General features: G+C 46.8%; 1 protein-coding gene across 6 annotated transcripts in view; it reads right to left on the bottom strand.

The window, feature by feature from the left end:
• The window catches only part of FGGY (FGGY carbohydrate kinase domain containing), a 251,413-nt gene that overhangs the window by 57,032 nt on the left and 182,196 nt on the right, over window positions 1-12,185 (bottom strand). For all 6 annotated transcript variants that reach the window (XM_040360822.1, XM_040360823.1, XM_040360825.1 and 3 more), the window contains one exon: window positions 1,440-1,587. In XM_040360822.1, coding sequence (XP_040216756.1) covers window positions 1,440-1,587 — 148 coding nt within the window. The remainder of the gene's footprint in view (window positions 1-1,439; window positions 1,588-12,185) is intronic.

Consider the following 12,185-nt stretch of genomic DNA (forward strand, 5'->3'; position numbering starts at 1 on the left):
TCCCCCTTTAAGATTCATACCAGACACAGTGCCTGGTATCAGGGATGGACTGGCCATTGGGACTAAAGGGAGTTTCCCAGTGGGCCGATGGCTTAGTGGGCTGGCTTCAGTGACAGTGGACTGCCGCCCCCCTCTGCTCCTCTGTCTCTCCCTCCTCGCAGGACTCGCCTGGGGGGAACAAACAAGCAGGGGGAGGACCAGAGGAGCAGGGTGGAGGGGACAGACAGCTTACTCAACAGCTATGGCCTGGGAGTTTCTCACTTCTGCCTAATTTTGTCCCATAAGGGGGGAGGGGGGCACTGAACTGATTCTTTGCCCCGGGTGAAATAATGTCTAGCTTCCCCACTGGTACTGCCTATAAGAGTACCAGTACTAGCTGTTCTACTCTAATAAAGTAGAACGGCTAGTGGCTAGTGAAGGGGGAGAGGGGGTGCGGGAGTTGTCCGGCCACCATGGGAGAGACCTGTCAAAGTGGGCCAGTCTGGATGAAGTCCAGGGCCAAATTTCTGTCCCAGTCCAGCTCTGCCTGGTATTGTTGGGGATCGAAGTCGGCTCCCTGTTCATTGAAGTCGGACGCATGACTGACTTCAAGTTGCGGGGCAAAGTTGGATCGAAAGTAGTACGACCATCACCAACATACCTACATGGATTTACTATCTGTGGGCTGGGGGGTTGGGGGGGGGGGGGTTAGGAGGGGTTCCTTGTACCTTTGTCTTGACTCCATCTTTACAGCAATAGTTACAGCGAGACCTGCTTTGTCATTGGGGGGATGCCATTTGCACCGGGTGCCATACAACCCAATACCATCCCTGGTAAACAGGGCCAGGACAATGGGTGGGCAGGAGGGGAGGCTGCCCTGGGCGCAATGGTTTATTGCATGGGTGAGGGTGCCCTGACCCTAACCATGAGGCCTCGTACACACGACCGAACATGTCTGCTGAAACAGGTCCACAGACCAGTTTCCGCGGACATGTCCGACCGTGTGTACGGCCTACCGGACCGGATTCCTGGCCGAGCGGACAGGTTTCCAGCGGACAAAAGTTTCTTAGCATGCTAAGAAACTTGTCCGTTGGAAGCCTGTCCGTCGGACATGTCCGATGGTCAGTACGACTCATCGGACATGTCCGCTGGCCCGAGAACCCACGCATGGCGTTGAAGTGATTTGACGCATGCGTGGAAGCATTGAACTTCCTGGTTCGCGCACGTCGCCGCGTCATCGTCGCCGCCACGTCACCGTGTCGTCACCGCGTATTCTGTCCGCGGGGAATTTGGTCTGATGGTGTGTACACACATCAGACCAAATTCTGTCAGCAGACATGTCTGGTCGTGTGTACGAGGCCTTAGAGAAAGGGGGGGGGGGGGCACAGTTTGGCATCTTGGCACTGCTGGTTAACCACCCGGCTACCAATTGTGTTACAATGTTTCAGTTAACTTCTTACCATCCCCTTCAGGGTGACGTCGGCGAGAGGCGACCTGTTCCCGTGAAAATCCGGCCAAACGTGTAAGTCTGCTCCCAGGATCCTCTCCGGCCGGGACGCCCTCATCTGGTCCAGGTGGCGGTTCAAATATGCGTACACGTGCTGGCCGCTGCGAACACAGCGTGAACATTAAACTTTATACGGCGCAGTGTAAACATTTGTACATCTGCGAGGAGGATGGAAAACATAACAAGGTTAATCAGACGTTTCTGTGCGTCTGACTTATTTTCCACAGCCATTAACTGAACGCCGGCGACTGCAATTAGCCATCGGAAGGTCGGGGCGAGAGAGGAGGGAAAGGGGGATCAGGGAGACGCAAAAATAATTATCTTATGTAAACTTTGTCTGCTGCTCCCAACAAAATGGTAATAATGCCTGAGCCGCAAAGGCGATCAATAATCGTATTACAGTTTTTTTTGGATTTATATGTAAAATAAATTATTAAGTTAGAGAGAAACTTCACCCATTTGGTTAAATATTACAAGTCAGCAGCTACAAATACTGTACTTCCCATTCCAAGGAGTCCAGTTCTGTATTCCTGCAACCGGTTCTTCTCATTACTTCGAGCCCCCAGTGCTGCCATGCTGAACTTCAGAGCTGGATGTGACTTCTCGGTTTCTCGCTGCGCACGCATGGCACAGCGAGACTGGTCCTGCAGCCTCCTGGAACGATATATGTCTCAGGAGGCTGCGGGCTCATGTGGACATCATTTGCCCGTGCCGCCATCTTGGATTTGAGAGCTGGCTTTGATTTCCCGGCTTACCGCTGCGCAAGCATGGCACAGCGAGACTGGTCCTGCAGCCTCCTGGAATGATATATGTCTCAGGAGACTGCGGGCTCATGTGGACATCATTTGCCCGTGCCGCCATCTTGGATTTGAGAGCTGGCTTTGATTTCCCGGCTTACCGCTGCGCAAGCATGGCACAGTGAGACTGGTCCTGCAGGCTCCTGGAATAATATATGTCTCAGGAGGCTACGGGCTCATGTGGACATCATTTGCCCGTGCCGCCATCTTGGATTTGAGAGCTGGCTTTGATTTCCCGGCTTACCGCTGCGCACGCATGGCACAGTGAGACTGGTCCTGCAGCCTCCTGGAACATGTGACGTGTCCCAGGAGGCTGCGGGCTCATGTGGACATCATTTGCCCATACCGCTCTCTAGGATTTGAGAGCTGGATGTGACTTTCTGACTCCCTGCTGCGCACGCATGGCACGGGGAGACTTGTCCTGCAGCCTCCTGGAACATGTGGCATGTCTCAGGAGGCTGCAGCAGGGAGGAAGAAAACAAGACAAGGACAGTGCCACTTAAGTGCAATATAGATTCCACATTTATTAAACTCTGCAGGTGCGGGCTCATGTGGATCCCAAACTCCCATGCCGCCATCTTGGATTTGAGAGCTGGCTTTGACTTCCCGGCTTCCTGCTGCACATGGGTGGCACAGTGAGACTGGTCCTGCAGCCTCCTGGAACATGTGATGTGTCACAGGAGACTGCGGGCTTATGTGGACATCATTTCCCTGTGCCGCTATCTTAAAATTTGAGAGCTGGCTTTGACTTCCCAGGTTCCTGCTGCTCATGGGTGGCACAGTAAGACTTGTCCTGCAGCCTCCTGGAACATGTGATGTGTCCCAGGAGGCTGCAGGTTCATGCAGACATCATTCTCCCCTGCTGTCCTCGTCGATTTGAGAGCTGGCTTTGACTTCCCGGATTCCTGCTGCACATGGGTGGCACAGTAAGTGTTGTCCTGCCGTCTCCTGGAACATGTGACGTGTCCCAGGAGGCTGCGGGCTCATGTGGACAGAATTTACCCGTGCCACTATCTTGGACTTGAGAGCTGGCTCTGACGTTTCGGCTTCCTTCTGCACATGGGTGGCACAGTGAGACTGGTCCTGCAGCCTCCTGGAACATGTGACATGTCCCAGGAGGCTGCAGGTTCATGCAGACATCATTCTCCCCTGCTGTCCTCTTCGATTTGAGAACTGGCTTTGACTTCCCGGTTTCCTGCTGCACATGGGTGGCACAGTAAGACTTGTCCTGCCGTCTCCTGGAACATGTGACGCGTCTCAGGAGGATGCGGGCTCATGTGGACATAATTTACCCGTGCCACTATCTTGGACTTAAGAGCTGGCTTTGACTTCCCGGCTTCATGCTGCTCATGGGTGGCACAATGAAACTGGTCCTGCAGCCTCCTGGAACATGTGATGTGTCCCAGGAGGCTGCAGGCTCGTGTAGACATCATTCTCCCACGCTGCCCTCTTTGATTTGAGAGCTGGCTCTGACGTTTTGGCTTCCTTCTGCACATGGGTGGCACAGTGAGACTGGTCCTGCAGCCTCCTGGAACATATGACATGTCCCAGGAGTCTGCGAGCTCATGTGCACATCATTCTTCCGTGCTGCCATCTTTGATTTGAGATCTGGCCTCCTGCTGCAAAGGGTGGTACAGCGAGACTGGTCCTGCAGCCTCCTGGAACATGTGGCGTGTCTCAGGAGGCTGCAGCGGGAGGAAGAAAACAAGACCAGGACAACGCCACCTAAGTGCAATATAGATTCCACAGTTATTAAACTCGGCAGTTGCGGGCTCATGTGGAACCCAATCTCCTGTGCCGCCATCTTGGATTTGAGAACTGGCTTTGACTTCCCGGCTTCATGCTGCTCATGGGTGGGACAGCGAGACTGGTCCTGAAGCCTCCTGGAACATGCGATGTGTCCCAGGAGGCTGCAGGCTCATGTGGACAACATTCGCCCATGTCGCCATCTTGGATTTGAGAGCTGGCTTTGACTTCCCAGCTGCCCACTGCACGTGCATGGCACAGTGAGACTGAACCTGCAGCCAAATAAAAAAAAAACTAACGAGCGACCGCATGTGCCCGGTGGCGATCGTGCCCGCCGGGCACACGCACGGGAGTCGGGGGCCTGCAAGAGAGCCGACGTAGAGCTACGGGCTCTCGCGCAGGGGAGCCAACCTGCCGCCGCAAAATGACGGCGGCAGGTCGGCAAGTAGTTAAAGTTCATGTGTGTGTAAAGGCAGGCGTCCCAATACTTTTGACAATATAGTGCACGCGGGAAGGGGTTAATATGGGACACTAAGGCATGCGCACGAACGCACCACAAAAATGTAAATGGGCCCTAAAAAGTCGAAGCAGGAAACCTAAGCCGCGCCCTCCGAAGCCCTCAGAATGGGCATTTAAAGGGGAAGACCCCGATTAACAGCCTAATGACGAATGATGGTCCATTTTCTGATTTAAAGTGAAGCCGTAATATCCATTTAGGGGCCCCGCGTACACACAGACGCACGCTAATGAAACCCCCGGGGGGGGGGGGGCTCCGGCATAAGCTTCACCCCTGCCACATCTGACCCCGCCGCGGCTGTATATTTACACTGTGAATGCGCTCATTGACCGCCATGTTTTTCCAATTAGGCGGCAACATGTGCGCCCGATCAGGGCCCATCATTCTGAGCGCAGTCGCTTGAAAGGCATTAAAATCATTAATTCCCGTCGACCTTCACATCATTCCCAATGTTTTCCCTTCTTGGAACCGAATTGAAATTTAAGACTTTAAACTTTTCCTCCATTTTTTTCCTCTTGTTTTTCTTTTTTTTTTTTCTAGTTTAAACGTTTTTGGCTTTTTTTTTTTTTTCTACTGATGTCAGTGAAATGTTTATTATTACTTCTAAACATCGGCTGGGATCTGGAGAGAAATGAAACAGTTTAATTCAAATGATAGAGGCTGTTTATTGTCCGATCTGAGAGCATCCGGGCGAAACGCGTAATTATTCCATCAGAAGGTAAAAATCTATTTTTGGGGTGGAATTTTCACGTGATGATAAAAGAAAAGCCAGAGACGGGAATTACATTGTGACCTCTTAATGTTTAGCGGTCTCTAAACTGGGGCCCGGGGGCCAGATGCGGCCCTTTGCTTGCTTTTATCTGGCACTTGGGGCATTATTTTATCCACTGACACCAATGATGGGGCACGACAGGGGACAATTCCTCCCAATGACACCAACAATGGGGAATGGTTTCTCTCAATGACACCAACAATGAGGCCAATGACACCAGTTATGGGGCACAATTCCTCTCAAAGATACCAACAATGGGGAACGATTCCTTTTACGATCTCACCAATGATGGGGCATAATTCCTCTCAATGACACCAACGATGGGGCACAACTCCTCTCAAAGACACCAACAATGGGGGACGATTCCCCACAAAGACACCAACAATGGGGGACAATTCCTTACAATGAAACCAACGATGGGGCACAATTCCACCCAATGATACCAACGATGGGACATAATTTGCCCACTGACACCAACAATGGGGCACAGTTTCTCTTAATGACACCAACAATGGGGCCCAATGACATCAGTGATGGGGCACAATTTCTGCCAAGGACACCAGCGATGGGGGACAATTCCTCACAATGACACCAACAATGGGGCACAAGGACATCAGTAATGGGGCACAACCCCCCCCCCCAATAACACCAACCATGGGACATAATTCCTCCCACTTACACCAACGATGGGGCACAGTTTCTCTAAAAGACACCAACAATGGTAGCCCTGATGAAGGCTGATTGGTGCACCGTCGAAACATGTTGCCCACATTTTCTGATCTCTCATTGCGAATAACGCATCTCATCCTTTTATCTACTCTTCAATCTAAAATAATAGATGGATTATAGCCACTGTTAGCCCTGATAAAGGTGGATTTTTGCACCACCGAAACATGTTGGCCACATCTTCTGACAAAAAAAAAAGGGCAGACTCGGTGGACTACTCAGCCTTTCTCGTCACTTTTCTCAGCCTTTCTTGTCACTTTTCTCAGTCTTTCTCATCACTTTTCTCAGTCTTTCTCGTCACTTTTCTCAGTCTTTCTCGTCACTTTTCTCAGTCTTTTCTCGTCACTTTTCTCAGTCTTTTCTCGTCACTTTTCTCAGTCTTTTCTCGTCACTTTTCTCAGTTTTTTCTCGTCACTTTTCTCAGTCTTTCTTGTCACTTTTCTCAGTCTTTTCTCGTCACTTTTCTCAGCCTTTCTTGTCACTTTTCTCAGCCTTTCTCGTCACTTTTCTCAGTCTTTTCTCGTCACTTTTCTCAGTCTTTTCTCGTCACTTTTCTCAGTTTTTTCTCGTCACTTTTCTCAGTCTTTCTTGTCACTTTTCTCAGTCTTTTCTCGTCACTTTTCTCAGTTTTTTCTCGTCACTTTTCTCAGTCTTTCTTGTCACTTTTCTCAGTCTTTTCTCGTCACTTTTCTCAGTCTTTTCTCGTCACTTTTCTCAGCCTTTCTCGTCACTTTTCTCAGCCTTTCTCGTCACTTTTCTCAGCCTTTCTCGTCACTTTTCTCAGCCTTTCTCGTCACTTTTCTCAGCCTTTCTCGTCACTTTTCTCAGTCTTTTCTCGTCACTTTTCTCAGTCTTTTCTCGTCACTTTTCTCAGTCTTTTCTCGTCACTTTTCTCAGTCTTTTCTCGTCACTTTTCTCAGTCTTTTCTCGTCACTTTTCTCAGTCTTTTCTCGTCACTTTTCTCAGTCTTTTCTCGTCACTTTTCTCAGCCTTTCTCGTCACTTTTCTCAGTCTTTTCTCGTCACTTTTCTCAGCCCTTCTCGTCACTTTTCTCAGCCCTTCTCGTCACTTTTCTCAGCCCTTCTCGTCACTTTTCTCAGCCTTTCTCGTCACTTTTCTCAGTCTTTTCTCGTCACTTTTCTCAGCCTTTTCTTGTCACTTTTCTCAGTCTTTTCTCTTCACTTTTCTCAGTCTTTTCTCGTCACATTTCTCAGCCTTTCTAGTCACTTTTCTCAGTCTTTTCTCGTCACTTTTCTCAGTCTTTTCTCTTTTCTCAGTCTTTTCTCGTCACCTTTCTCAGTCTTTCTTGTCACTTTTCTCAGCCTTTCTCGTCACTTTTCTCAGCCTTTCTCGTCACTTTTCTCAGCCTTTCTCGTCACTTTTCTCAGCCTTTCTCGTCACTTTTCTCAGCCTTTCTCGTCACTTTTCTCAGCCTTTCTCGTCACTTTTCTCAGTCTTTTCTCGTCACTTTTCTCAGTCTTTTCTCGTCACTTTTCTCAGTTTTTTCTCGTCACTTTTCTCAGTCTTTCTTGTCACTTTTCTCAGTCTTTTCTCGTCACTTTTCTCAGTTTTTTCTCGTCACTTTTCTCAGTCTTTCTTGTCACTTTTCTCAGTCTTTTCTCGTCACTTTTCTCAGCCTTTCTCGTCACTTTTCTCAGTCTTTTCTCGTCACTTTTCTCAGTCTTTTCTCGTCACTTTTCTCAGCCTTTCTCGTCACTTTTCTCAGCCTTTCTCGTCACTTTTCTCAGCCTTTCTCGTCACTTTTCTCAGCCTTTCTCGTCACTTTTCTCAGCCTTTCTCGTCACTTTTCTCAGTCTTTTCTCGTCACTTTTCTCAGTCTTTTCTCGTCACTTTTCTCAGTCTTTTCTCGTCACTTTTCTCAGTCTTTTCTCGTCACTTTTCTCAGTCTTTTCTCGTCACTTTTCTCAGTCTTTTCTCGTCACTTTTCTCAGTCTTTTCTCGTCACTTTTCTCAGCCTTTCTCGTCACTTTTCTCAGTCTTTTCTCGTCACTTTTCTCAGCCCTTCTCGTCACTTTTCTCAGCCCTTCTCGTCACTTTTCTCAGCCCTTCTCGTCACTTTTCTCAGCCTTTCTCGTCACTTTTCTCAGTCTTTTCTCGTCACTTTTCTCAGCCTTTTCTTGTCACTTTTCTCAGTCTTTTCTCTTCACTTTTCTCAGTCTTTTCTCGTCACATTTCTCAGCCTTTCTAGTCACTTTTCTCAGTCTTTTCTCGTCACTTTTCTCAGTCTTTTCTCAGTCTTTTCTCGTCACCTTTCTCAGTCTTTCTTGTCACTTTTCTCAGCCTTTCTCGTCACTTTTCTCAGCCTTTCTCGTCACTTTTCTCAGCCTTTCTCGTCACTTTTCTCAGCCTTTCTCGTCACTTTTCTCAGCCTTTCTCGTCACTTTTCTCAGCCTTTCTCGTCACTTTTCTCAGCCTTTCTCGTCACTTTTCTCAGTCTTTTCTCGTCACTTTTCTCAGCCTTTCTCGTCACTTTTCTCAGCCTTTCTCGTCACTTTTCTCAGTCTTTTCTCGTCACTTTTCTCAGTCTTTTCTCGTCACTTTTCTCAGTCTTTTCTCGTCACTTTTCTCAGTCTTTTCTCGTCACTTTTCTCAGTCTATTCTCGTCACTTTTCTCAGCCTTTCTCGTCACTTTTCTCAGCCTTTCTCGTCACTTTTCTCAGCCTTTCTCGTCACTTTTCTCAGCCTTTCTCGTCACTTTTCTCAGTCTTTTCTCGTCACTTTTCTCAGTCTTTTCTCGTCACTTTTCTCAGCCTTTCTCGTCACTTTTCTCAGCCTTTCTTATCACTTTTCTCAGTCTTTTCTCATCACTTTTCTCAGCCTTTCTCGTCACTTTTCTCAGTCTTTTCTTGTCACTTTTCTCAGCCTTTCTCGTCACTTTTCTCAGCCTTTCTAGTCACTTTTCTGAGTCTTTCTCATCACTTTTCTCAGTCTTTTCTCGTCACTTTTCTCAGCCTTTCTCGTCACTTTTCTCAGTCTTTTCTTGTCACTTTTCTCAGCCTTTCTCGTCACTTTTCTCAGCCTTTCTTGTCACTTTTCTCAGTGTTTCTCGTCACTTTTCTCAGTTTTTTCTCGTCACTTTTCTCAGTCTTTTCTCGTCACTTTTCTCAGTCTTTTCTCGTCACTTTTCTCAGTCTTTTCTCTTTTCTCAGTCTTTTCTCGTCACCTTTCTCAGTCTTTCACGTCACTTTTCTCAGCCTTTCTCGTCACTTTTCTCAGCCTTTCTCGTCACTTTTCTCAGCCTTTCTCGTCACTTTTCTCAGCCTTTCTCGTCACTTTTCTCAGCCTTTCTCGTCACTTTTCTCAGCCTTTCTCGTCACTTTTCTCAGTCTTTTCTCGTCACTTTTCTCAGCCTTTCTCGTCACTTTTCTCAGCCTTTCTCTTCACTTTTCTCAGCCTTTCTCGTCACTTTTCTCAGTTTTTTCTCGTCACTTTTCTCAGTCTTTTCTCGTCACTTTTCTCAGTTTTTTCTCGTCACTTTTCTCAGCCTTTCTCGTCACTTTTCTCAGCCTTTCTAGTCACTTTTCTGAGTCTTTCTCATCACTTTTCTCAGTCTTTTCTCGTCACTTTTCTCAGCCTTTCTCGTCACTTTTCTCAGTCTTTTCTTGTCACTTTTCTCAGCCTTTCTCGTCACTTTTCTCAGCCTTTCTTGTCACTTTTCTCAGTGTTTCTCGTCACTTTTCTCAGTTTTTTCTCGTCACTTTTCTCAGTCTTTTCTCGTCACTTTTCTCAGTCTTTTCTCGTCACTTTTCTCAGTCTTTTCTCTTTTCTCAGTCTTTTCTCGTCACCTTTCTCAGTCTTTCACGTCACTTTTCTCAGCCTTTCTCGTCACTTTTCTCAGTCTTTTCTCGTCACTTTTCTCAGCCTTTCTCGTCACTTTTCTCAGCCTTTCTCTTCACTTTTCTCAGCCTTTCTCGTCACTTTTCTCAGTTTTTTCTCGTCACTTTTCTCAGTCTTTTCTCGTCACTTTTCTCAGTTTTTTCTCGTCACTTTTCTCAGCCTTTCTCGTCACTTTTCTCAGCCTTTCTAGTCACTTTTCTGAGTCTTTCTCATCACTTTTCTCAGTCTTTTCTCGTCACTTTTCTCAGCCTTTCTCGTCACTTTTCTCAGTCTTTTCTTGTCACTTTTCTCAGCCTTTCTCGTCACTTTTCTCAGCCTTTCTTGTCACTTTTCTCAGTGTTTCTCGTCACTTTTCTCAGTTTTTTCTCGTCACTTTTCTCAGTCTTTTCTCGTCACTTTTCTCAGTCTTTTCTCGTCACTTTTCTCAGTCTTTTCTCTTTTCTCAGTCTTTTCTCGTCACCTTTCTCAGTCTTTCTTGTCACTTTTCTCAGCCTTTCTCGTCACTTTTCTCAGCCTTTCTCGTCACTTTTCTCAGCCTTTCTCGTCACTTTTCTCAGCCTTTCTCGTCACTTTTCTCAGCCTTTCTCGTCACTTTTCTCAGCCTTTCTCGTCACTTTTCTCAGCCTTTCTCGTCACTTTTCTCAGTCTTTTCTCGTCACTTTTCTCAGCCTTTCTCGTCACTTTTCTCAGCCTTTCTCTTCACTTTTCTCAGCCTTTCTCGTCACTTTTCTCAGTTTTTTCTCGTCACTTTTCTCAGTCTTTCTCGTCACTTTTCTCAGTCTTTTCTCGTCACTTTTCTCAGTCTTTTCTCTTTTCTCAGTCTTTTCTCGTCACCTTTCTCAGTCTTTCTCGTCACTTTTCTCAGCCTTTCTCGTCACTTTTCTCAGCCTTTCTCGTCACTTTTCTCAGCCTTTCTCGTCACTTTTCTCAGCCTTTCTCGTCACTTTTCTCAGCCTTTCTCGTCACTTTTCTCAGCCTTTCTCGTCACTTTTCTCAGTCTTTCTCGTCACTTTTCTCAGTCTTTTCTCGTCACTTTTCTCAGCCTTTCTCGTCACTTTTCTCAGCCTTTCTCGTCACTTTTCTCAGTCTTTTCTCGTCACTTTTCTCAGTCTTTTCTCGTCACTTTTCTCAGTCTTTTCTCGTCACTTTTCTCAGTTTTTTCTCGTCACTTTTCTCAGTCTTTCTCGTCACTTTTCTCAGTCTTTTCTCGTCACTTTTCTCAGCCTTTCTCGTCACTTTTCTCAGTCTTTTCTCGTCACTTTTCTCAGTCTTTTCTCGTCACTTTTCTCAGCCTTTCTCGTCACTTTTCTCAGCCTCTCTCGTCACTTTTCTCAGCCTTTCTCGTCACTTTTCTCAGCCTTTCTCGTCACTTTTCTCAGCCTTTCTCGTCACTTTTCTCAGTCTTTTCTCGTCACTTTTCTCAGTCTTTTCTCGTCACTTTTCTCAGTCTTTTCTCGTCACTTTTCTCAGTCTTTTCTCGTCACTTTTCTCAGTCTTTTCTCGTCACTTTTCTCAGTCTTTTCTCGTCACTTTTCTCAGCCTTTCTCGTCACTTTTCTCAGTCTTTTCTCGTCACTTTTCTCAGCCTTTCTCGTCACTTTTCTCAGTCTTTCTCGTCACTTTTCTCAGCCTTTCTCGTCACTTTTCTCAGTCTTTTCTTGTCACTTTTCTCAGCCTTTCTCGTCACTTTTCTCAGCCTTTCTTGTCACTTTTCTCAGTGTTTCTCGTCACTTTTCTCAGTTTTTTCTCGTCACTTTTCTCAGTCTTTTCTCGTCACTTTTCTCAGTCTTTTCTCGTCACTTTTCTCAGTCTTTTCTCTTTTCTCAGTCTTTTCTCGTCACCTTTCTCAGTCTTTCACGTCACTTTTCTCAGCCTTTCTCGTCACTTTTCTCAGCCTTTCTCGTCACTTTTCTCAGCCTTTCTCGTCACTTTTCTCAGCCTTTCTCGTCACTTTTCTCAGCCTTTCTCGTCACTTTTCTCAGCCTTTCTCGTCACTTTTCTCAGCCTTTCTCGTCACTTTTCTCAGCCTTTCTCGTCACTTTTCTCAGCCTTTCTCGTCACTTTTCTCAGTCTTTTCTCGTCACTTTTCTCAGCCTTTCTCGTCACTTTTCTCAGCCTTTCTCGTCACTTTTCTCAGCCTTTCTCGTCACTTTTCTCAGTTTTTTCTCGTCACTTTTCTCAGTCTTTTCTCGTCACTTTTCTCAGTCTTTTCTCGTCACTTTTCGCAGTCTTTTCTCTTTTCTCAGTCTTTTCTCGTCACCTTTCTCAGTCTTTCTCGTCACTT

This window comes from Rana temporaria, chromosome 7, assembly GCF_905171775.1.
Source record: "Rana temporaria chromosome 7, aRanTem1.1, whole genome shotgun sequence".
NCBI classification, from domain to species: Eukaryota; Metazoa; Chordata; class Amphibia; order Anura; family Ranidae; genus Rana; species Rana temporaria.